We start from the raw sequence: 26,134 nt of genomic DNA, 5'->3' as shown, positions 1-26,134 counted from the left end.
TATTTTTGTTCAGTGTAGTTTACCCACATTTTTTTTTAACCACTATGACACTGGACACAACCAACCCACACTGTGTAAGGTGCAAAACATGCGTCAGACTTTGACATTGCGAGCGTGGGTGAATCGGCCCTGAAGAGCAACATGAAGGAGGAAAGACGCAACGCTGCATCCTGCGCTGGCGCCAGTTCTACATTATGTAGACTTTTTCTCTGCAACAACCTCCAGAGCTTTTTTTTTTGCAAATCGCCTCATTCACGGGGGCGCCCGCGATATTCCACTTTATCAAGCCATGCTCCTGTCTTTCTGTTGGCCGTTAACATGCAGTTTCCTCACCCAGCCCACCCGCCCTTCTCCCGACCGGCGACACTAAAGGTGCCGGCTATTAAGTAGGAGATTCCCAAATTCCCCCAAAAAACAGTAATTAAGATGGAAAATGTGTGGTCATGCGAATAGAAAATGGGTGTTCATGTCCCAAAACTCTGCTCATCACTAATCAAATTGCAAAATCATAAGTACTGACTTAACACTCATGTGTATATATAGTAAATATGTAGTGAAACAACGTATTATTATTTACAAGCATTTCGCTACACTCGCAATAACATCTGCTAACCATGTGTATATGACCAATAACATTTGATTTGATTTGGAACTTGTAAGCCAGTGACGAATACTCCGTTTTTTTGCATGAGGTTGTGGCGATATACTGCCATCTGGTGGCAACTATTGCAAAATAATAATATTAACTATTACTTGAGTGCTGTCGTGCGGGAAAAGCCCATCAGTGTGGCCGTTTCTGTGATTTTGGATCCGGTGTGCCTCGCACAGACGGTCATGCCAACGCTCGAAGTCGCTTAGGTCACTTGTTTTGCCCATTCTAACGTTCCTTTCGAACAGTAACTGAATGCCTTGATGGCTGCTTTATATAGCAAATCGTGGCCAAGTGAATCACTGTCTGTTAAGAGCAATCCATTTTTGTGAACGGGGTGGTGTACCTAATAAACTGGCCGGTGTGTGTATGCCACTTACCAGGCACTTTTATCAAAGCAACTTACAGTACGATACAATATAATTTATTGTCCTTTTACAGGGAAATTCATTTTGGAAAGACCGCATACAAATACACAAACACGATACACTATAATACATGCAGTGTGGAAAACACTTGAAAGTTAGTACTAAAGTCAGACATATTCAGATTCTCTGCGGCCTACTTTCCGACCTTGTATTGGGCCACTGTCCCACTGTTCCATTCAGTGCTGTTAGTATGTATATGTGATCCCTGCTGGAATTGAACCTATGACCTTGGTGTTGCTAGGGCAACGAATACAATCTGTTAAGTTCCATATCATGTGTGGCCTCAGCTCCCTCGACCACAGAGGTTCCCTTCAACCTACCTGAGTCGTCTGGAGAGCCTATTCATGACCGTGTCCGACCACATCTTCTGGAAGAACAAAGAGCTGGCAGAGGAGACCCGCAGTGCCAACCTTGCCGTGGCAGCCTTTGTCAAGGTGGGCATCACACACATCACACACAAATTACATGTTTAGGGAGCTGTCTTTAGCGCTTGTCGAAATCAGGCTCAAATGCTGCCGAGGGTAATGCATTTATATTCCCTGACTAATGATACGGAAGCCGAGTTGAATGCAATTAAGCTAACTGTAAATGAAAACGGCTTCCACTGCTAATTATTGTCAGATACTGATTTCCTTAAAGAGATTCTCCGGTACTTTTGTATACTTTTTAGACAGTATTTCTGAAAGTAGCACTCATGAGCCAAAAGTGGTCTCCCCGGAAATTGCACACTACGTCACATATTGTGCATATATGTGCACCCCTTCATCACACTCTCTCTCTCACTCTGCCCTGTGGGCATGATGTGCCTTTTACTAGATGTCACTCAAATGCGAGGGCTGAAACTCATGAGCTAGAATTCTTTCATTCTTATTTACAATGACGGCCTACCAAAAGACAAAAGGCCTCCTGCGGCAAATATATGAACAACAAAGAGAGACACCACAACACTACATAAAGAGAGACGTAAAAACAACAACATAGCATGGCAGCAACACCACATGACAACAACATGGTAGCAACACAACATGGTACAAACATTACTTGGCACAAACAACAGCACAAAGGCAAGAAGGTAGAGAACAATACATCACGTGAAGCAGCCACAACTGTCAGTAAGAGTGTCCATGATTGAGTCTATGAATGAGAGATGAAGATAAAACTGTCCCGTTTGAGTGTTTGTTGCAGCTTGTTCCAGTCGCTAGCTGCAGCGAACTGAAAAGAGGAGCGACCCAGGGATGTGTGTGTGCTTTGGGGACCTTTTAATAGAATGTGACTGGCAGAACAGGTGTTGTATGTGGAGGATGAGGGCTGCAGTAGGTATCTCAGATAGGGAGGAGTGAGGCCTAAGAGGGTTTTATAAATAAGCATCAACCAGTGGGTCTTGCGATGGGTATACAGAGATGACCAGTTTACAGAGGAGTAGATTACGCATGTATGAACTACACATTGACACATCCATCCTAAAACAGGAAGTTTAAAAGATACTTAGTAGTCGCCAGAGTTCCAGAGCATGTTTTTAGGTGAAATTATGAAATGGGCTCTCTCTTTCATGTTCTTTATTAACTAATGCTGACCTCCCTCCCTCCCTCCCTCCATCCATCACTCCCTCTTTCCCTACTTCCTTCCTCTCCTCCTTATCTCCCTCCCCCCTCCTTTCCCTCCATCCATCCCGCCCTCTTTCCCTCCCTCCCTCCCTCCAGCGTTGCTTCACCCTCATGGACCGAGGGTTCACCTTCAAGCTGATCAGCAACTACGTCAACATGATCACAGCCACTGACAACAAGGTAACATACACACTTACACACACTTACACACACACACACTCATACACAAACACACACATATACACATCCTTCTCATTCTGTTTCTCAGTGACGGAGGATATGTGAATAAAGCATTTCCTCATCTGTCGGTGTAATAGCCAATGTCACTCACGGTAGAATAGAATGCAATAGAAAACAATTATATATCTACTAGAATAGAAAACAATGAACTTCAGAGGTGTTGTGGTGTTTTTATTCGGTCAATCAGGTGGTGACTAGGGCTGTTGCGGTGACCATATTACTGCCACACCGACGGTCATGAAGGCAGTCAAATTCCACGTGACTGTTTAGTCACGGTAATTAGGCTTCTCCAAGCTCTGATGCTGCTGATGGTCGTTAGTAGCCTCCCAAACTTGCTAAGTGTCTGGTACTCAGCACTCTATTGTCCCTCTAATCACTCTGACATCAATGCAAATGTAATGGAAAATCTAATCAAGCACTTCATGAGAGCCCATGAGCTCATGCTGCATAACATTTCTATAGGCTATGCAATTGCGCAAGAAAACAGAATGGTGGCCTCTATTAAAAAAAAAAAGAGGAGGATCCCATCAGCTTTCTATAGGCTAGGCCTACTATATTTATTTTTCAACCTTCCTAATTTTAAGCACATTGCTTCTCTTTACAACAGGAGTATAGCCTTCTTGGTTGGCATGAAAATGAACCAAGGGAGAAGCGTCCTCCCTTCACTATTTAAGTCAGAGATGACATGTATTTTTTCCCCTGTCCCTGTTTTGATACAGGTGCATGATAATGGTCCATTTTAAATTGAAAAAACGAATTTCACACATATATATTATTTAGTATATGTAAAGACAAGATTAGTCTGATGGGTGACAATATTAGCCGAACACCTGTGAGTTATATATTATCACTTGTGAATTATGCCCAGCATAAGGCAAGAAACAATGCCTTTTTTTGTTTTGAACTTATTCTAATCATAGTCACACACCTCATGTAGCCTAGCCCATAAGCCTATATGTTTGCATAAGGTTTGTAATCACAACATAGTGGCCAAATAGCTTCTTTTAAAATGAAGCACATTAATCCACTTTACAACAGGTGTGGAGCCTAACTGTCAGCGCGTGAGTTTCAAGTTTGGGGAACATAATATTCACCATTAAAAATGCACCTTTTATAATAAAAAGCATTACATGCAGAATCGAATTTGTGGTCACTTTTGATAATGGTGTTTTCCCGCTAATGGCATTGCTGCACTTATAATGTGAAGAAATAGCTTACAGTTTATCAACATTTTAAGCTAAACGTTCTGATCTGTTGCGTCAGTCTCAGTGCGTAAAAAAAAGTGTTTTTGATGGTAGTGGTTGTATTAATTTGGGATCTATCGCATCCAACAACTGTCCCAGACTGTTTGGAATATGTATTTCTCGCACAGAATAGGAGGTCAATAATAGGTCAACTTTTGTACTAGGGGGATAGTAGAATGACATAGGCTAGTGCTTGGCTGTTCGTTAGGCCTACTTATCTTGTTGGCTGACGAAAAGTAAATGTGGACAGTTCTTCCAATATCTTCAATATGCACCTCGGAATTGGAAAAGGACGCGAGCATTTGCGTCCACGATGTGTCTGTCTTCACTTGTAGCCTGTAGGAAAAACCCAATCAAGTGACGGAGAGCCATGTGAGTGAGATGAGAGGTGCTTCAGAGCGGCCAGCATTTAGGGAGAAGGGGTGCAAAAAGGCATGGATGTTTTGGGGTGCTTTATGGCCACACAAAGTGGATGCCGCCAGGAAATGCAAGGCATTATCAAGTGCTTCTCAAATTGTGAATGAGAGATTGACTAAGTGTATACGGCCTGTGCAAAAAAAACTAAGCAGAGCTCATGCCTTTCAAGTGACTTATTTCAAATATTAGAGTCGCATCATGCAGCTTTAGTGTATTAAAAATCTAAACATATAGCCAAACGTTTATAGAACAACTAAAGTTACATTAATAACTCCAAATTAAGCATATAGGAGTCCCTATTTCTTTGTTAACTGCTCAACACAGAATAGCTGCACTCCCTCAAATCGTTTGGAGAAAATATCCTTTCTATTTTATTCAGCTCTGTTCAATTGTATTCTTCATACTATAAAATAATGCCGCAAAATTCGAAGCAAATCTTGTCTGCTAAATGAACAAGTGTAGCCCTCAGCCATTTGGCATAGTTAGATCAGGACCCAACATAAGGACAACTCAGAATATGTTCTGTTCTTCTGAAATAGACTACAGTTTCGTCATCATGTTTCTTTAGACCTGTCTAAAATAAATTATGGATTTATTGTGAAGGTGTAGGATATAGTACATGGATTTATTGTGAAGGTGTAGGCTATATTACATGGATTTATTGTGAAGGTGTAGGCTATATTACATGGATTTATTGTGAAGGTTTAGGTTATATTACATGGATTTATTGTGATGGTGTAGGTTATATTACATGGATTTATTGTGATGGTGTAGGTTATATTACATGGATTTATTGTGAAGGTGTAGGCTATATTACATGGATTTATTGTGAAGGTGTAGGTTATATTACATGGATTTATTGTGAAGGTTTAGGTTATATTACATGGATTTATTGTGAAGGTGTAGGCTATATTACATGGATTTATTGTGATGGTGTAGGTTATATTACATGGATTTATTGTGATGGTGTAGGTTATACTACATGGATTTATTGTGAAGGTGTAGGCTATATTACATGGATTTATTGTGATGGTGTAGGTTATATTACATGGATTTATTGTGAAGGTGTAGGCTACATTACATGGATTTATTGTGAAGGTGTAGGTTATATTACATGGATTTATTGTGAAGGTTTTATTTGCTTGACAATCACCGGCTGACGAAATTTCGTGACCGCTACAGCCCTAGTTGTGACCCCGATGTTTCTCTCAACAGGTGCTGTGTGAGTTCAAGTTTGAGTTCCTGCGAGAGGTGTGCAACCACGAGCACTACATCCCTCTCAGTCTGCCCCTCCCCTCCGCTCACATCACAGGTCAGAGGTCATCTGGGGTTCACAGGGACCCAATCGAAGTCCGTTTAACACTGTTGCATTCATTACACCGCTTGACACTTTTTCTTTTCTGTTCTTTCTCTTTCCTGTCCATTTCAGACAATGCATCACAAGAAAAGCAAAGTGCTCAGGGTAACTATTGGTCCCATGTTGTGATATTCACATGATGTTGTACTGGTGTTCTTTACCATACGACCGGAACTGGATGTAATAAACAACCCATCATTTAGTTCTAACATTTAGTGTAGTGGTGGTTGTGCAGGAGAATTCTCGTATGGGCAGCAGTAGTATATGGCAGTTTTTCAACCTCTGGTACTAGGACCAGCTCTGGTCCCTGAGATGTTGCTTACCAGTCACTAAAAGGATTAGCTGACATCAATTTAGTCTAAAGTGTTAGTTTTAATGTAAGCATTCCTCCAAGGAAGGAAGGACCATAGCTTTCTGGTCTCTGCTATAAAGAAGGTTGAGAACCACTTGTACATGAGCTCTCTCTCTCTTTCTCTCTCTTCATCCCACACTCTCTCTTTCTGCCTCTTTCTCACCCCCTGTCTTTCTCCCCCCCAACCACCTCTCTCTCCCTCCTTATTCTCCCCCTAGTGGATGTGCCGGAGTACAGCCTGACGGGCGAGTTCTGCCGGAAGCACTTCCTGACGGGCTTGTTGCTACGGGAGCTGGGCCTGGCGTTGCAGGATGAGCAGGACCTCCGCCACCTGGCCCTCGCCAGCCTCAAGAACCTGATGGCAAAGCACTCGATGGATGCCCGCTATGCCATGAAGGTACGCCACACACGCCAACGCCATGCACCAGATGATAATATAATGTCCCCAATGGCACCCTATTTTCTATAGTGCACTACTTTTGACCAGAGCCCTGTAGTTGAGAAGTACACTATATATACAAAAGTATGTGGACACCCCTTCAAATGAGTGGATTTGACTATTTCAGCCAGACCCATTGCTGACAGGTGTATAAAATTGAGCACACAGCCGTACAATCTCCATAGACAAACATTGTCGGTAGGATGGCCTTACTGAAGAGCTCAGTGACTTTCAACGTGGCCCCATCATTAGGATATCACCTTTCCAACAAGTCAGTTTGTCATATTTCTGGTTCCAGATCTGATCATGTAATGTTTGTCTGTAATAAAAGTTGTGACGGTAAGCTAGGGCCAGGTAGCAATATTAGCCTGCTTCCAGATCTGTTTCTGTTTTAGTTTAGCCAACTCCTCTGATTACCGTTGTGAGTTGGCTGAAGTGCAAGCAGATCTGGGACCAGGCTGTACCAATATTGATGTTCCACACAGGAAACTGAAATGTTCTGATTGGACAGTGTACAATGTACTACAGCTGACCCAAACGTATACACAGTAAAAATCACTTTTTATTTTGCCTGTCATCACGTCACACTTCCAGGAGTGTTCTCTGTGTCGAGATTTTCTCACAGATATTGGATTGACTAAAAGTGTGTGTGTTAGGAAAGAGAGGCGCATTACAGTGGTGGCTAGAATGAAATGAAACAGCAGGAAATCATTCATCTGGACACACACACACACACACACCCTATCCTGCGGTTCGGTGTACAGGAAGCATAGGGCACTATGTACAGTAGGGAATAGGGTGCCATTTTGGACTCAACCCCAGACAGCCAGAACCCATCTGAGATTAGAAGCCTGCCAAACCCAACACTGTACAACTGTTGACAGATCTCTGTTCCTCTCTCAATCAGGCACAGTTTAAAACCCCTGATATTTACTCTCTGTAGGTCTGTCGCTCACTATCGGTGACTCTCGCTCTATCTCTGTCTCAAATTCTCTCTCTCTCTCTATTCCCTCCTTTTCTCTCTCCTCTCTCTCTCCTCTGTTTCTCTCTGCCACCCCTCTTTTCTCCCTCTGCCCCTCCCCCCTCTCTCTCCTACCTCTCTCTTCATATTCTCCAGGATAAGCAGGCGAGGATAGCGTCCCTCTACCTGCCTCTGTACGGCCTCATCCTGGACAACATGCCTCGCTTCTTCCTCCGAGACCTCTTCCCCATCTACTTCACCTCCAGTGACCAAGTAAGAGATCTATTTAAACAGTGAACTGTGTCCCTCTGGCCCAGTGCAGTTACAGTGAAATGTTTCCCTCTGGCCCGCTGGAGTCACAGTGAAATGTTACTTTCTGGCCTAGTGGTGTCACGGTGAAATGTTTCCCTCTGGCCTAGTGGTGTCACGGTGAAATGTTTCCCTCTGGCCTAGTGGTGTCACGGTGAAATGTTTCCCTCTGGCCTAGTGGTGTCACAGTGAAATGTTTCCCTCTGGCCTAGTGGTGTCACGGTGAAATGTTTCCCTCTGGCCTAGTGGTGTCACGGTGAAATGTTTCCCTCTGGCGCAGTTGTGTTAAAGGCTCTTAAAGGCTCTGCATGGTCAATCCGTCATCTGAAGTGGCTGTACAGCATTTACTGCGATGCAGTAAACGTCAGGGTTTTCATAATTCTTGCGCTTAGTGGAGCAGAGCTATTGTGAAGGAAGTTGTCAAGGAAGTGAGTTTGTGTTTATACAGGACGTACCGCCTCCACCTACCGTAAACCAATCATGTCAATGCGGAGCTATACGGAGCCCTCTGGATTGTTACAAATATTTGAGAGGTGCATGGAGATGCGGTACGGAGCTTGATTTGGCCTCTGCATGCCTCTGCAATTGCGTCACGAAGCCTCCGACCACAATATCGGATCTAACATAAGTTCACTTTCACAGTGAACTGATTCCCTCTGGTCCAGTGGTGTCGCCCTCTGCTTAAGTGATCTCATTAGCGTTTTCTCAATTGGTCTTGCTCAACTCCTGCGTACTCTCTCCTCCGTCCTCTCTCGCCTCTTTTTGGAAAAGGTCAAAGCTAATTGAGAAGAAGCGTGGAGGAAAGGGAACGTGGATGAAAATGCGCTTGTATGAAATGAGACTCTCCTCCCCTCTTGAGTAATCAGGCAAATTACATTTACAGTGGCGGATCCAAAAATAGTGATAAAAACGAATTAAGTTACTCGTGCATGGCATTTTATGGATAAAACGATAAATCCCTTACCGAAAAATCCAAAAACACATTTTCATGTGATCTTATGTGAAGTTAATGAGATAACATGTAAAGCAACATGTGATAACATGAAACTACACGTGAGAACGTGATCACATGTGAAGTGTTCCAAAACACATGCTTTCACATGTGAAATCGTGGTTTTAGCATATTGTTTTTAAAGGTGTGCTTGCTTTTCTCCTCTGACAAAACAACAGCTGATTTCAAAAGGGGTGCGGCAGATTTCTAAACACTTCAGCGAAGGACGGGTTTTCGGGTCACAGAGGAGACAGGAAAGAGGGTGGAGGACGGACTTTTGCCCAAATGAGAAAAGGCTACAGTGAAATGTATCCATCTGACCAAGTGGTGTCACAGTGAAATGTTTTCCTCTGTCCTAGTGGTGTTAGAGAACTCTTTCCCCCTCTCCAGGGTTCAAGAGATGACCTGAGTGTGGGAGTGGGCGTGGCAGGTCCGGTGGCTCACGTCATTCGCCATGGTAACTCGGTGGATGCCTCCTTTTCCAAAGAAGTGCTCAACTCTATCACAGGTAGTGTGTGTGCATGCGTGCATACTTTTGCATGTGTGTAGGCGTGTTTGCAACTGTGTGTGCACATAAAGGTCCATAAGTCTAACTGCCCCCCCCCCCCCCCCCCCCCCCAGCCTTCTCCTCCCTGGCTGTTTCCACGGGTAACCATGCCGACTCACGGGGTTCTCTGATCAGCATAGAGTCCAACCCCAGCACCAGTGACAGGAACAGCGAGAAGATGGACGGGTGTGAAAAGGTGAGAAAGATGACAACACTCACTCAGCAGTATTTCATAATTAAAGAAAGAACAAAAAGAAAATAGCTACAGCATAAAGAAGAATGTGTGTCTTCCTCCTTCCTTCTCTCTCTCTGTCTTCAGTTTGCCCGGCCTCAGTCTCTGATAGGCTTTGGATCTCGCTTTGACAAGCTGGACCAGGCCGAGACTCGCAGTCTGCTCATGTGTTTCCTCCACATCATGAAGACCATATCGGAGGGTGAGACACATAGTGTTACCTCCATGCAGGTCCTACTGTATAATTCACTACAGTACGCTCCAAAAGTATTGGGGCAGTGACGCAATTTATTTACTTATTTTATTTTGGGATTTGAAATTATACAATGACTGAGGTTAAAGTAGTAAAAAGTTACGTAGTATGTGGACACCCCTTCAAATGAGTGGATTCGGCTATTTCAGCCACACCAGTTGCTGACGTGTGTATAAAATCGAGCACACAACCATGAAATGTCCATAGACAAACATTAGCAGTAGAATGGCCTTACTGAAGAGCTCAGTGTCTTTCATCATGGCACCGTCATAGGATGACACCTTTCCAACAAGTCAGTTCGTCAAATTTCTGCCCCGCTAGAGCTGCCCCGGTCAACTGTAAGTGCTGTTATTGTGAAGTGGAAATGTCACGCGAAGTGGTAGGCCACACAAGCCTCCCAGAACGGGACTGCCGAGTGCTGAATATCGGCTGTCCCCAGTTGCAACACTCACTAAGGGGTTCAAAACTGTCTCTGGAAGCAATGTCAACACAATAACTGTTAGTCGGAGCTTCATGAAATGGGTTTCCATGGCCGAACAGCAGAACACAAGCCTAAGATCACCATGTGCAATGCCAAGCGTCGGCTGGAGTGGTGTAAAGCTCACCGCCATTGGACTCTGGAGCAGTGGAAACGCGTTCTCTGGAGTGATGAATCATGCTTCACCATCTGTCAGTCCAAAGGACAAATCTGGGATTGGTGGATGCCAGGAGAACTCTACCTGCCCGAATGCATAGAGCCAACTGTAAAGTTTGGTGGAGGAGGAATAATGGTCTGGGGATGTTTTTCACAGTTCAGGCTCTTCGTTCCAGTGAAGGGAAATCTTAACGCTACTACATACAATGACATTCTAGACGATTCTGTGCTTCTAATTTTGTGGCAACAGTTTGGGGGAAGGCCCTTTCCTGTTTCAGCATGACAATGCCCCCATACATAAAGCGAGGTCCATACAGAAATGGTTTGTCGAGATCGGTGTGGAATAACTTGACTGGCCTGCACAGAGCCCTGACCTCAACTCCATTGAAGATGGGATGAATTGGAACTCTGACTGCAAGCCAGGCCTAATCGCCCAACATCAGTGCCCGACCTCACTAATACTCTTGTGACTAAATGGAAGCAAGTCCCCGCAGCAATGTTCCAACATCTAGTGTAAAGCATTCCCAGAAGAGTGGAGGCTGTTACAGCAGCAAAGGAGGGACCAACTCCACATTAATGCCCATGATTTTGGAATGAGATGTTTGAAGAGCAGGTGTCCACATACCTTTGACCATGTAGTGTATTTGGGCCAATATTCACAGCACGCAATGTCTACATCAAGCCTGTGACTTTACACATTTGTTGGATGTATTTGCTGTTTGTTTTGGTTGTTTCAGTTCATTTTGTGGACAATAGAAAGGAATGGTGCATAATGTATTGTGTCATTTTGAAGTCACTTTTTTTGTAAGTAAGAATAGAACATAAAGTCTCAACACTTCTACAGCGATGTGGATGCTACCATGGTTACGGATCATCCTGAATGAGTCACGAATGATGATGAGCGAGAAAGTTACAGAAGCACAAGTATCATCTGCACTTTAACCTCGGCCATTGCGTCATTTCAAATCCAAACTGCTGGAATCCAGAGCCAAAACAGCAACAAAAAGTGTCACTGTCCCAGTGCCTTTTGGAGTGCACTGCATATGTGTTCTTTACGTAGTTCTATGGTTAACCCCTTCACTACCAAACCATAGCCAATAGTACAGTGGCCTGCTAGCAAACGGACCATATGCTAAGCCCACACTGCAGTAGCCGGGAAGCTGGTACCTTGGTGTTAACCTCTTCCATACCAGACCGTAGCCTACAGTAGGGTTGTTACGATACCAGTATACTCGATTTTCCATGGCAACAAGAAGAAAACGTGAAGAAGTCTAAACTATGCCTTATTAGTGCTAACGCTTGGGACGTGACTCTGGATGACGAAAATAAGGCCGTTCGTTTGTTTGTTTTGCTTGCCATGATACTTAAAGAGTGTCGCGATACTGGCACGCACTGTTAGTCAATTTCTTGCTTTTGCACAGTGAAGTAGTACAAGTACAGGTACGTGTGATAAGAACACTGCCTTTTCTTCTATTTGCAGAGGTGATGGTTTCCTATTGGCACCGAGCCATACACCAGGAGATCTCCGACTTCTTCAACATCCTGGAGTGAGTATCCACAGTGTTAACACTTCCTGTGTCCCTGTGTCGCTGGGCAGATACTACAGGTGGCTGGATACATTGCATTTATTGTCAAAGACACGGCTGCCCATTTCAGACTTCAAATAAGTCATTGAACACGCAAAGCTGGGAAGAAGTTGAATAAAAGGAGAATATGGAGAATTAAAAAGAGTGTTCTTGCTGACTCAAGCACACTAATGAGAATTGTTCCGCTGACTTACACTTTAATGTGGTTGGGTATTGGTGCTGGTGTCTCCAATCCAATGTTATTGCTTGATGACTAGCAGAAACCTACTAAAGGGTGAAATAGAAAAGCTTACGTTCTCAAAAGATGAAATGTGTGATCGTAGTTTGATAATGCAACACCCCACCACACCTGATAAAAACACTAGCTTTTACAAAAATAATCACATTTCTGTTTAAAAAGCAGTCGTGATCTAATTCACAGTTGTGATGTATTCATTGCCAAATGAACGGTCTTGTCAATCAATAAAAATCTAGCGCACTGCATACTTGTACCGTAGGTCTATCACATGCTGAAGAACGGGAACCCACTGACGGTGTTGTAGTGATTTGAAGACCGTCCTGCCACTGAACTGGACATAAACAGTGTCTCCCCTCCAACGGAACAATGTTCCATCGTTTCCCCCTCACATTATTGATCAATTCACCATTCTTCACTAAAAACTGTACATTGTGTAACAGAAATTGTTAATTCCTTTTAACCTTGGTTGTGAAGAAGCCTATAGAGGAAGAGAAGAAATTATTTAAAAAATGTTTGACCATACCGCATAGATGTATACTGAACAAAAATATAAACCCAACATGCAAAAATGTTGAAGATTTTGCTGAGTTACAGTTAATAAAAGGAAATCAGTCAGTTGAAATAAATGTGTTTAGGCCCTAAACTATGGATTTCACATGACTGGGCAGGGGTGCAACCATGGGTGGTCCTTGGAGGGCATAGGCCCACCCACTGGGGAGCCAGGCCCAACCACTTGGCAGCCAGGCCCACCTACTGGGGAGCCAGGCCCAGCCAATCAGAATGGGGTTTTCCCTACAAAAAGGGCTTTCTTACAGAAAGAAATACTCCACCCCCTCTTCATACGATCCCGCTGGTGAAGAAGCCAGATGTGGAGGTCCTGGGCTAGCGTGGCTTCACGTGGTCTGTGGCTGTGAGGCCGGTTGGATGCCCTGCCAAATTCTCTAAAACGTTGGAGTCAGCTTACGGTAGAGAAATGAACATTCAATTCTCTGGCAACAGCTCTGGTTGACATTCCTGCAGTCAGCATGCCAATTGCGGTCCGGATTGAATCTAAACCTAACTTGAAGTTGAACTTTAATAGGCTTAGTTGAACTTGAACTTTAGTAGTTGAACTTTAGTAGGCCTAATGACTCTGTCCTCTCATTAGGTGGAGGGGAGAAGGAGGAAGGTGTACATATCAGAGAGAGACAGAGGAGGAAGGGAATAATGGGAGACTTGGCAGAGGGGAACGAATGAGACTGATAAAAGAGTGAGAGAGAGAGCGGGGGGCTGTTAAACTGACGAGAGTTATAGAGAAATAGGCTCCAACTTTTCTCCCCGAGCCTCCACTCAGCTCTGCAGTAAATTCACTGCAGTAAATTCACTTTCCTGTCTCTGCTGGAGCTTCAGTTTTTATAACACACAGCTCCAAGACACACAGTGCTGTAGTACCTCTCCTCAGCTCACACTGGACACACACACACACACATACATACACACACACATTGTGACTGCACAAGCACACACATGTAATGTGACAGCACGCACAACACGCACACACATGCTTTTAAACTTATACTCAACACACACACCCTAATACACACTCTCTCCTCTTCCTCTATGCAGGCTGTGTCTCCAGCACTTTAGATTCCTGGGGAAGCGCCACATAGCCAGGTAAGTATCAGCCTTCCACAGGGGCTTTTAGCTGATACTATGTACCTGCTACTGTTCTTCTTCTCCCACTCAGAGGTTTTGTGTGTGTGCATGTGTGTATGTGTGCGTGCGTGTGTGTGTGTTCATTGGTTTTATCAATGAAAGACATGCAACAGAACCTTGTGTCAGATTGTTTGAAATGTAATGTTTGCTCAACAGCCAGACACACACACACACACACACACACATTCAACCACACACACATTCAACTACCCTCCCCCCAACTGACACACAGTCACATACACACTTAATGTGCATAATATATGCGCATGCAACAGTCGGTCACACACAAACGGAATATGTGTACTGTATGCGTATGCACACATACCCAGACTACTCCAGGGTGGGGCTCACTGACTGTCTCCCTAGCCACAGCTGCTGCTGCCTGTGTGTCTCTGTGTGCATGTGTGTTTGCGTGCTTGTGTCTGCATCTACTGGGGAGACAAGAAAGAGGGTGGATCCCCTGCCAACCCCATAGTTCTCCTGCTGCTGGCTGCAGTCGATAGAGGGAGGGAGAAGAGAGAGAAAGAGAGGGTGGAGAGGACGGGGGAAATGTGATTAATGGCAGACACACAGATGTTGACAACGAGGTGGGCGAACTGGGACGTTTCTCACTGTTGTGGTTGGCAAGAGCATGGTAGTTGGGGGGGGGGGGTCTGTCTGTTTGCTGTGTCTGTCTGCTGTGTCTGTCTGTTTGCTGTGTCTGTCTGTTTGTTGGTGTGTGTCTGTGTTTGTTGGTATGTGTCTGTCTGTTTGTTGGTGTGTGTGTGTGTGTGTGTGTGTGTGTGTGTGTGTGTGTGTGTGTGTGTGTGTGTGTGTGTGTGTGTGTGTGTGTGTGTGTGGTGAAGAGCCTGATCACATGGATATGCTCTCGTGAGCTCAAACCAGTGTGTGATGCTGTTCAATTCACACCTCAGATATAGATATTGGGGTACACTTTGTGTTTGTGTACGTGGATCCTGGAGCAGTCATAGGCTTTCCCAGCCAGACTTTTTCTCTTCGCCTGAATTTTATTTCCTCTTGTCTAATTTAATTTGTCCTTATTTCCTCCTCAATGTGAAGAAGAAGAAAAAGCAGAGACGTTTATTTTTTATTTTTGTTCTCTTTTTGTCAGAGCCAACAAAAGGCTGGGAATGTGGCGTTTTTAACTATGTCAGGCATTAGGAGAATAAAAACGAAGGGGCTGGGAGACTTTTGACCAGAGCCCGTAAGTGCACTATAAAGGGAACAGGGTGCCATTTGGGTCACATACGTTGTCTGGGGCTGATAAGTTACATGCAACCTTAATCAGAGAGGCTGCTGGGGAATTTGAATAGTCTCTCTCTCTCTGTCTCTCTCTCTCCTTCTCTCTCTCTCTCCTTCTCTGTGGCGCCAACACTTTGATGCCTGTCTGAACTCAGTGTGAGCTCTTTTTTGAAGTATGCTGATGACTTGTGCATCCACAGTGCTCTGTAAAGGTTTTGCTGAGACATTCATATAACGTTTTCCGTGTCAATTGCGCCTCATTGGTTTTTATTTCCAGCACATCTCTCTGTTGAGTGGATACAGCCTAGCAGGAGCATACATACAGTAACACACAACACACCTGTAACACTGGTTGTGTCCCAAATAGCACCCTATTCACTTTATGGTGCACTACTTTTGACCAGAGCCCTATGGCCCCTGCTCCTATTCCCTTTATAGTGCACTACCTTTGACCAGGGTGTACTACCCCTATGGGTAGTAGTAGGGCACACTGCCCTATCCCACCTGGACAAGAGGAATGATGACCTGGCCTCCACATTCACCCGACCTCAACACAATTGAGATGGTGTGGGATGAGTTGGATCGCAGGGTGAAGGAAAATCATCCTACAAGTGCTCAGCATATGTGGGAACTCTTTCAAGACTGTTGGAAAAGCATTCCTCATGAAGCTGGTTGAGAGAATGCCAAGCGTGTGCAAAGCTGTCATCAAGGCAAAGGGTTGGCTACTTTGAAGAATCTAAAATATATTTGGATTTGTTGAACACATTTTTGGTTACTACATGATTCCACTTTTGACTGGTACTGTATTCTCAATATAGCTCATCCTAATATACCTACTACTGTACATACCATTTTATTTCCTAATTAGATACTGTCTATACACATCATGTATTTATATTCTAGATTCTGACACAGGCTCTAATAGATCTACCCCTGGACTGTTAATAGGACCAGTTCTGCTATTTCTTGAGTTTAGATTTGTTTTATTATTTGTGTGTGTTTGTATTGTATTTGCGAGACATCCTACCGCACTGTTTGACGCTAGAAACGTAAGCATTTCGCAGGCACCTGCATATAACACCTGCACATCTGTGTATGTGACCAATCCACTGATTTTTGGATTAGACCAAGGCAAATAGGGTGCCATTTGGGACCCATCCACTAAACGTCTGTTTTTTTCCGTGACACTTATCAGCGTTTCTGTAACGTTGATAAGGCATGAGACACTCGTAAACACTGATATGACATGTTAACACACTGATCACACTGGAATGTGTGTCCGTTGACCTTGCTCTTGCCTCCCCCTCTGTGTTTTCTCCTCCACGCTCCACGTGTTGATGTGTGTATTGATGTGTTAATGGTTGGTCCATGTGACTGCACATGTATTGATGGCCACACTTTCATGTGCGGTGAAGACTGACTTCTTACTGTTTAACCCTAAAACTTCTGCTGGTGATATTGTTGTGTGCGCGCGCGTGCGTGAGGGTATGTGTGTGTGTGTGTGTAGCTACTGCATGGCTTTGCCGCTGTCATATGTAAGCTAATGATTGTGGCATGATGACCATCCCTCCTCCCCATCATCCCTCCATCCGCTGCTCTACATTTTCTGTGTGCACTGACCGTAGTAGCATCAGTGACCTGACCACTAACAAATCTGCTAATTGAGATAGCATTAGCTGGTCCTACACTAGCTAATGTATTAGCAGCAAGCAAACTAGCTTCCAACAAATGCTCTATAGCCCTTAAAATAGTTCCTAACTAACGGCAACCTCAACCTAACATTGGAAAAATGTATTTATTTCTCTATCTAACGCCACTAACCCCGCTACTTTGCTGTGGCAGCGTTCAATACTGAAATGACCCCTTCCTCTTTCTGCTTGGCTTGATGGCTTTAGCCCACCTGATTCCACATGTATCACGCGTTTCAGAGTAGGAGTGCTGATCTAGGTTCAGGACCCCCCCTGTCCATAATAATCTGATTCATTATGATCTGAAAGGCTAAACTGATCCTAGATCAGCTCTCCTACTCTGAGATGATTGGTACATTTGGGTTGTGATGTTCAAATTGACAACGAGGAGGAAGAGTATGAGGATAATGATGATGATGATGATGCTGTTACTTAACGCTGGTGTCATTGGCTTGTGAACAGGAAGCTAGCGGCCGTGGTAAAGCTGGCCCAGGGCACCCAGAACAATGGCACCCTGAAGGGCTCTAACCATTCCACCCAGCCCTCCACAGGCCTGCTCCCTCAATGGTAAACACACAGTCGCTACCTGGGGGCCCTCCACACAGGGAGCAGGGTGAAGTTTTCCCTACCACCTGATCTTGGATCAGTTTAGCGTTTACCCCACAAATGGTTAAGGTTAGGACTGGGGGAGGGGAATCTGTACCTCGGGGAAAACTTCACCTCGGAGCTCCACACAGCGTCCGACACATACTCACACACACACGTACCCTTTTCACACTACTGAGCTGAGCTGAGCCGAGCTGTACTCTGCTGGCCTGGTTACGCATCCACTATAGTTGCTGGAACCGGGCTGGAAAGGACCATGTGAAAGTAAGATATCAGAGCCAGTATAATATAGTTCAGGTTGTCACCACGGTGAAAAGGGTGAATAAATACAGTGGAGTTCAGAAAGTATTCAGACCCCTTGACCTTTTCCCCGAAAATTTAACGTTACAGTTTTATTGTAAAATGTGTGTAGATCGATGTAAAAAAAAGTGAAAAAAAGTTAAAGGGGGTGTAGACTTTCTACAGGCAGTGTATGTAACAAAGGCTAGGTGTCTTTCATTTGGGGGGGGGTTTACTGGACGAAAGCTCTAAATAAAGTGGAACAGAAAAGCTCCTTTCTGCCTCTATATCCCTCAACTCCATGTTAGTCCAGTAAACTATACGTTTTTAGTCCAGGAGACTATAATAAGGATTTAAACCAGCCGAGTTTGTGTACACCATTTGTCCTGTTATGAGTTTAGTTCACCATTGCTGCTCATCAGTGTCGTCTTCATGGTCCTGAACAAGTGACCATCCATGGTGGACATTGTGAGTGTGTCATGTGACATAGTGTGGCCACACTGTTTGCCCAGCATGCCCCCCAGTGTCTACCATACATGTGGTGTGGTGTAATTGGCTAGTCCTTTGTCTGCATATCCTCCCTCATTAAAAATAGGATCCCTGTCTTAACGGCAATCCCGTTTAACTACGTGGTCGCATTAACATGTGTGTTCTCACGTTACAGGGGATGTTGTTTTCTTAGACATTTTCACACACTTAGGACCAATCCCAAATGGACCCCTGGACCCTATGCCCTATGCACTTGTGGAGATCTGATAAGATTTGACAGGTGCAGTCAATAAATGGTCCTCCAAGGTTAATTGGACATTTCCCCATATTGCTTATACCAATCACGTCCTCTCAGATCTCCACAAGGGCATAGGGCATAGGGTCCGTTTGGGTTTGGGCGGCAGTGCAGAATTACAGGCTGTTTTCGAGGTGGAGTGAATATATTGGGTGTCGTGTTCACGAAACGCAAAACATTATGAAACGGGTCAAATGAGCGTTCCTATTGGATAAGTTCACGGAGTATCTCTCTTTGTTTCAAAACGCTTTCACCTGTTTCGTCTTTGCGGAACACCATCCCTTGTGAGGTTGAAAGTTATGTGTTGTGTGTTTTACCCCTGACCGTCTGGTCACCAGGATGCTGTCAGGACAGGATGGCCATAGGCACGCCCGCTCCCAGACAATGCCCATCATCCGGGCCAAGAACGCCCTGACCAACCCCAAGCTGCTGCAGATGATGGAGACTGGTAATGTCCCCCCGAGTACTCCCGCCTAACAACACTGCTGGGCAATGCCACCACGGTCCCATTTCAAAACTGTTTAGTTCACATCAATGTGTTCTGTTATTTAGTTGGTTAAGTTAGCTTTTGTTGTCCTAGGCCAATAGCTTGTTTTACTTTTACCAACTGCCAATAGTGCTATTTCTTATCTATTACAGTGCTGAGTAACATTACTTAGCTATTATAATTCTGTCTCTAGTGTTGTCTTTTGTTAGGTGGGTTAGGAGGGTTATTGCTAGGGTTAGGGTTGGGCTGTTGTTGCTAGCTGTGCTGCTGTACCATTGCCCCTTTCCTGTCCTTCCCTCAGATGGGAACATCCCAGAGGGTGACCACCTGAGCCCGACGGACATTGAGGCCAATTTGTCCACCGAGGTGGCCCTCATCGTACTGGATGTCCTGGGCCTCTTTGTCCATCACCACAAGGTCAGACAACAACACTGAACACTGTCTGAATGGTAAAACACCGATCCCGACAACCTACAGACCTGTTACGGTTGCTCAACTTTCCCGAAATCCCGGTTGGAAGATTCCTGGAATCTCGAGGGAATAAACAGGAAATCCGACCAGGATTTCTGGAAAACCTGGGAATTGTAGGGGAAATTTCTAGAATTTTGCCTTATCCTAGACCTGTCATTCATGAGCCTATTTTAATACGCCACTTCCACCTTGTGGTTATTACTAGGAACTACAGTGACTTTTTCGCCTGAAATCTGTTTAACTATTCACTATTGTTTCACTTCACTGAATCTGAGATATTCAGTTTGTATTCCAAGCTAGGGATTTGTATCTTCTGTTGTTATTGTAGGTTACTGTGCACTCCTCAGTCCTCAAGTTAGCTGTCCCTCAATACCTATAATTGCTATACTCTGTAAAGCAACCCGGCAACCTAGACATGCTGCTTTTTTTGTCTTTTGACTCTTTTGTGATTCATATTATGTCTGTGTCCCAAATGGCACCATTTTCTCTATATAGTGCACTGATTTTGACAAGAGCCCTATAGGCCCTGGTCAAAAATAGTGCACTATATATGGAATAGGGTACCCTTATTCCCAGACTCAATTGGTACCGCAGTGCCGGCTGGTGGACGAGATAAGGAATAGGGTGCCATTTGGGAAGCGCATATGTTGATTGTTGTTCATTCTCTCCCACAGAAACAGTTACTGCAGGACGAGGGTCAGAACCTGCTGATGAAGAAGGTGTTCGACACCTACCTCCTCTTCTTCCAGATCAATCAGTCCACCAGCACCCTGAGACACGTCTTCGCTGCCCTGCGCCTCTTCATACAGAAGGTCTTTGTACTGGCTGATAGCTCTCTCACACCCATGCACACTAACTGACTTCATACTACATTATTGACGCTGAACTCTATCTCTCTCTCTGTCCCTCTTTCTCGTCCTTTCTCTCCTTCCCTACTCTCTTCTTATTTAACCCCATCTCTTCTCTCTATCCCCTTCCTTACTTCCCCTCTTTCTCCCTTCTTACACCCTCTCTCTCTCTCTCTCTCTCTAGTTCCCCTCTGCGTTCTTCCAGGGTAAAGCGGACCTGTGTGGCTGCCTGTGCTACGAGATCCTGAAGTGTTGTAACCACCGCTCCAGCTCCACCCAGACTGAGGCCTCCGCACTCCTCTACTTCTTCATGAGGAAAAACTTTGAGTTCACCAAGGGAAAGTCCATCGTCCGCTCCCACCTACAGGTCAGTCAGCGGGGATGGAGGGATGTGTGTGGTGTGGGTCTTGGTGTGGGGGTGGGTATGTGAGTGTGAGTGTGTGCCAGAGCGTTCTTTATTTTCACTGTTTTGTTCGGTGAACACAGGGTCTGGATAGAGAAAGGCCACGATATTTCTATGGCTTTGTTTACCTCTGAAACAGACAGTTTGGCAGCCGATCAGAGACCACACACACATCGCCACACTGTTTCAGAGCGGTTGTGATTAGCGTCACCTTCACTCTCGTTCCCTTTCCCTCCTCTCTCTCCTCCATCCCTCCAGCTGATCAAGGCAGTGAGTCAGCTGATTGCGGATGCTGGCATCGGAGGCTCACGCTTCCAACAGTCTCTGGCCATCATCAATAACTTTGCCAACGGAGATGCTCCTCTCAAGGTGAGAACAGGGACCGGAGTGAGAAATGTTTTGCATCCCAAATGGCACCCTATTCCCTTTAAAATCCACCACAGTGTATATCAGGGATGGGCAACTGGCGGGGGAACTCAATTGGGGTGTCAACTTACGAGGTAGAAAATTAGACAACACAAGGTGCAATTTCTAAATTACGTTGTGTATCAACAGTTTTTCTCTTGTAATGTCAGTCACTAATAGTCACTCAATTAGCCCTTGTCAGCAAAACATTTTTTGATTGGTAAGTTAGTCTAGGGGCCAGCTATGGCAATAGGGTGGCAGCCCTGGTGTTGAGGAATTAGAGAGTTAGTGATTCCTCTCTTAACTCCCTCATGTGACTAATAATGTTTGTATATGCTGCGACTGTGCATACTGCCCGTGTTTGATCTGATGTGACGTCATGCACATTGTTTCTGTAACTGAGCCACACAGAAGCCACAAACCCTTTGCCTGTGTTTACGGGCAAAAAGGACATTAAAACCTTTTATGAACTGTGACGTCATCGTGTATGATCCATCTGCCCTCCCAGAACACACCGCTCCCTGCCGAGGTGAAAGACCTGACCAAGCGGATCCGCACGGTGCTGATGGCCACTTCGCAGATGAAGGAGCACGAGAAGGACCCGGAGATGCTGGTGGACCTGCAGTACAGCCTGGCCAACTCCTACGCCAGCACGCCCGAGCTCCGGCGCACCTGGCTGGAGAGCATGGCCAAGATACACGTCCGCAACGGAGACCTCTCCGAGGTACAGTAGGTCTGGGTTACTGGGATATGTTATGGGTTGTGTGATCTGATGCTATGTTGTGTATACAGGGTACAGAGGTATGTACAGTGGGTATCATAAGTATTCACCCCCTTGGATTTCTTTTCACCTTTTGTTGCGTTACAAAGTGGGACTGAAATGAATTATATATTTTGTTGTCATAGATCTGCGCAAAATGCTCTATAATGTTGAAGTGAAAAGAAAATTCTACAGAAGTTTACAAATTTAAATAACTAAAAAATAGCTGTGGCATAAGTATTCATCCCCTTTGTTTAGGCAAGACTAAATTACACTGATCAAAAATATAAATGCAGCATGCAACAATTTCAACGTTTTTACTGAGTTACAGTTCATATAAGGAAATCAGTCAGTTGAAATACATTCATTAGGTGCTAATCTATGGATTTCACATGACTGGGAATATGCATCTGTTATTCACAGAACTTTTTTTTTAAAGGTGGGGGCGTGGAATGGGAAAACCAGTCAGTATCTGGTGGGACCACCATTTGCCTTGTGCAGCGCGACACATCTCCTTCGCATAGAGTTGATCAGGCTGTCGATTGTGTTCTGTGAAATGTTATCCCACTTCTCTTCAATGGCTGTGCGAAGTTGCTGGACGTTGGTGGGAACTGGAACATGCCGATCCAGAGCATCCCAAACATGCTCAATGGCTGACATGAGTATGCAGGCCAGGGAAGAACTGGGACATTTTCAGCTTCTAGGAATTGTGTACAGAGAATTGCGACATGGGGCTGTGCATTTTCATGCTGAAACATGAGGTGATGGCGGCGGATGAATGGCACGACAATGTTCCTCAGAATCTCATCATGGTATCTCTTCGCATTCAAATTGCCATCAATAAAATACAATTGTGATTTGTTGTCTGTAGCTTATGCCTGCCCATACCATAATCCCACTGCCACCATGGGGAACTCTGTTCACAACGTTGACATCAGCGAATCGCTTGCCCACACAATGCCATACACGTACCATCTACCTGGTACAATTGAAACCGGGATTCATCCGTGAAGAGCACACTTCCAGTGTGCAAGTGGCAATCAAAGATGAGCATTTTCCCACTGAAGTCGTTTACGACGCCAAACTGCAGTCAGGTCAAGACCCTGGTGAGGACTACGAGCATGCAGATGATCTTCCCTGAAGCCCATTCCCCCGCCAGTTGCCCTTTGTGCAGAAATTCTTCTGTTGTGCAAATCCATAGTTTCATCAGTCCAGGTGGCTGGTCTCAGACGATCCCGCAGGTCAAGAAGCCAGATGTGGAGGTCCTGGGCTGGAGTGGCTACATGTGATCTGCGGTTGTGAGGCGTTGAACGTACTGACAAATTCTACAAAGCAACGTTGTAAGTCGGCTTACGGTAGAGAAATTAACAATAAATGATCTGGCAACAGCTCTGGTGGACATTCCTGCAGTCAGCATGCCAACTCCCTCTAAACTTGAGGCATCGTGTTGTGTGACATTACTGCACATTTTAGAGTGGCCTTTTATTGTCGAGTGGATGAATTATCTTGGCAATGGAGAAATGATCACTAACAGGGATGTAAACAAATATGGAACATTTTGGGGATCTTTTATTTCAGCTCATGAAACATGGGGCCAACACTTTACATGTTGCGTTTTATATTTGTCTTCAGTGTAGTTCAGTTGTAAATTCTGGTTGAACAAATCACATAATAAGTTATATGAACTCAATCTGTGTGAGAAAAAAAATGACTACCCCCTTCCTCTGTCCCCCATACATACATACAACATCTGTAACTGCTCAGGGATGTCACCATGAGGCCGTTTGTGATTCTTTTAAACCGGAGAAAAAACAGAGGGTGGATAAACAATATTGTAGTTACTCCACAATAATGACCTAAATGACAGTGAAAAGAAGAATGCATATATACGGAATAAAAATATTGCAAAAACATGCATCCAGTTTGCAACACGGCACTAAAGTTGGAATAAACGTTTTGGTCTAAATGCAAAGCCTTATGACAACACATCAGTGAGTGACTGCCTCTTTATTTTCAAGCATGGTGGTGGCTGCATCATGGTATGGGTATGCTCAACATCGGCAAAGACTGGCCAGTTTTTCAGGATAAAAAGAAACGGGATGAAGCTAAACACAGGCATAATCCTAGAGGAAAACCTGCTTCAGTCTGCTTTCCACCAGACATTGGGAGACAAATGCACCTTTCAGTAGGACAATAACGTACAACACGAGGCCAAATCTACACTGGGGTTGGTTACCAAGAAGACAGTGAATGTGCCTGAGTGGCCAAGTTACAGTTTTGACTTAAATCTGATTTCAAATCTATGGCAAGACTTGAACATTTCTGTGTAGCCATGACCCCCAACACCTAATGGCCAAATATTGCACAGTCCAGGTGTGCAGAGCTCTTAGAGACAAACCCAAGAAGACTCACAGCTGTAATCACTGCCAGAGGTGATTACATCTAATCAAGGAATATTTGTGTTTTCATTTTTTATTACTTTTTAAGAAATGTTGTGTAGATCATAGATTTTTTTTTAAATCACAATTAAATCTATTTTAAACTCACTTTGTAACACAATAAAATTTGTAGAAATCTAAGGGGGTGAATACTTATTATACCCACTGTACCATCCCACCTCTGACACCATAGCATCATTTTTAGCGGGTAATTCAAACTTGTTCAGACTGCCACAGTCTCAAGAAGCCTACCTCCATTGGAAGTGTTTATAATGCACTTTCCAAGACTAGGTTTGTCACCATGTGATAGTGTTCAGGGGCCATATCAGAGCATCTCAGAGTAGGAGTGCTGATCTAGAATCATCTCACCCACTGTCCATGTAATCCAGGCAATCTTATTTATTGTGAATTAAAAGTCCGAACTGATCGTAGATCAGCACTCCTACTCCGAGATGCCTAGTTAATGATGTGATGGTATCTGTGATTAAACTGTTCACCTCCTTTCCTCCTGTCCCTCAGGCAGCCATGTGTTACATCCACATCTCAGCCCTGATCGCTGAGTCCCTCAAGAGGAGAGGTGAGCACAGCCCGGTGGGCCATAACATGGCAGTACTGCTACCAAGCTTCTGGTGTGTGTGGGTGTGTGTGTGTGGGTGTGTGTGTGTGTGTGTTCTCTCCAGCATGTGTGTGTGGAGAACCTATAACCTCTTTGCTTGTGAGTCTTCTGGCCACTTCTGTCCATCGATTGGCTGGACAGCATGTGTGACATCATCATTCAGCGCTTTGTGCATATGGCTACTGTAGCCTCTCTGTGCAAACATTTGTTTCTAACTAGCTCTTCTGCTTGTGTAGGGGTGGAAATGGTATGAGTGGGTTGATGTGTATGCTTGTGCGTGTGTTTGTGTATACATGTGCTTGTGGGTTTGTTATACACTGTGTATGTGTGCATGCTTTTGTGTGTTGGCATATTACTTAGTGTGTGAGAGAAGAGAGGTTAGTCAGAGCTGAGCTGTGTGTGCTCTCACAACTCGAGTGTCTGGAAACAATGACATCATCCAATCAGCACACAGAGGCCTCTATGTGCTACAGTACTGGCCATCCACTCTTTACTCTCTCATACACAAACATAGGATGCATCCCAAATAGCACCATATTCCCTGGACAAAAGTAGTGCACTTACATAGGAAATAGGTTGCCATTTGGGACTTAGCCAGTGTCTGCTGCTGTGAGTGTGACTTCACATCCTCTCATGTATAGTATGTGCTACTATGACACGGGAACTCGGTGTCTCCATCTGCGCGGGTATGTGCCTGCTAGCCTATGCATGCTTCACCGTTCAGTGCATGAGCCGTCATCGCTCTCTCTCTTTCTGCCGCCACACGCCGGGTGTGGGAAGCATGCCCTGTGAAGCACTGGCTTGTCGTGAAGTGAAAAAAGGCAAAACAGCAAGTGGAAAGTTACATTGTGTACCTTAAACTCCTATACTCCTCCTTATAACGCAGGCTACTGGAAACTTGACAAGGCCAGGATGTCAAGTGTGGTTCCTG

The 26,134-nt window shown here is 44.7% G+C and overlaps 1 protein-coding gene across 11 annotated transcripts in view; it reads left to right on the top strand.

Moving 5' to 3' along the window:
- LOC109905365 (dedicator of cytokinesis protein 10) overlaps positions 1 to 26,134 on the top strand; it is a 163,209-nt gene that overhangs the window by 116,793 nt on the left and 20,282 nt on the right. For 6 of the 11 annotated variants that reach the window (XM_031790399.1, XM_031790398.1, XM_020502684.2 and 3 more), the window contains exons 28-47: positions 1,365 to 1,511; positions 2,778 to 2,861; positions 5,798 to 5,894; positions 6,012 to 6,044; positions 6,510 to 6,688; positions 7,848 to 7,964; positions 9,382 to 9,499; positions 9,613 to 9,734; positions 9,858 to 9,972; positions 12,138 to 12,204; positions 14,087 to 14,134; positions 17,569 to 17,673; positions 19,114 to 19,223; positions 19,564 to 19,679; positions 20,408 to 20,545; positions 20,766 to 20,948; positions 21,243 to 21,353; positions 21,898 to 22,113; positions 25,107 to 25,164; positions 26,090 to 26,134. The exon at positions 26,090 to 26,134 is cut by the window's right edge and continues 54 nt beyond it. In XM_031790399.1, the coding sequence (XP_031646259.1) occupies positions 1,365 to 1,511; positions 2,778 to 2,861; positions 5,798 to 5,894; positions 6,012 to 6,044; positions 6,510 to 6,688; positions 7,848 to 7,964; positions 9,382 to 9,499; positions 9,613 to 9,734; positions 9,858 to 9,972; positions 12,138 to 12,204; positions 14,087 to 14,134; positions 17,569 to 17,673; positions 19,114 to 19,223; positions 19,564 to 19,679; positions 20,408 to 20,545; positions 20,766 to 20,948; positions 21,243 to 21,353; positions 21,898 to 22,113; positions 25,107 to 25,164; positions 26,090 to 26,134 (2,209 nt within the window). The remainder of the gene's footprint in view (positions 1 to 1,364; positions 1,512 to 2,777; positions 2,862 to 5,797; positions 5,895 to 6,011; positions 6,045 to 6,509; positions 6,689 to 7,847; positions 7,965 to 9,381; positions 9,500 to 9,612; positions 9,735 to 9,857; positions 9,973 to 12,137; positions 12,205 to 14,086; positions 14,135 to 17,568; positions 17,674 to 19,113; positions 19,224 to 19,563; positions 19,680 to 20,407; positions 20,546 to 20,765; positions 20,949 to 21,242; positions 21,354 to 21,897; positions 22,114 to 25,106; positions 25,165 to 26,089) is intronic. The other 5 variants (XM_031790403.1, XM_031790404.1, XM_020502689.2 and 2 more) reach the window with 3 other exon arrangements.

The sequence above is a fragment of the Oncorhynchus kisutch genome, linkage group LG15, assembly GCF_002021735.2.
Source record: "Oncorhynchus kisutch isolate 150728-3 linkage group LG15, Okis_V2, whole genome shotgun sequence".
In the NCBI taxonomy this organism is placed as follows: domain Eukaryota; kingdom Metazoa; phylum Chordata; class Actinopteri; order Salmoniformes; family Salmonidae; genus Oncorhynchus; species Oncorhynchus kisutch.
The sequence above is the reverse complement of the archived record's forward strand: the minus strand, read 5'-3'. Positions and strand labels throughout refer to the sequence as shown.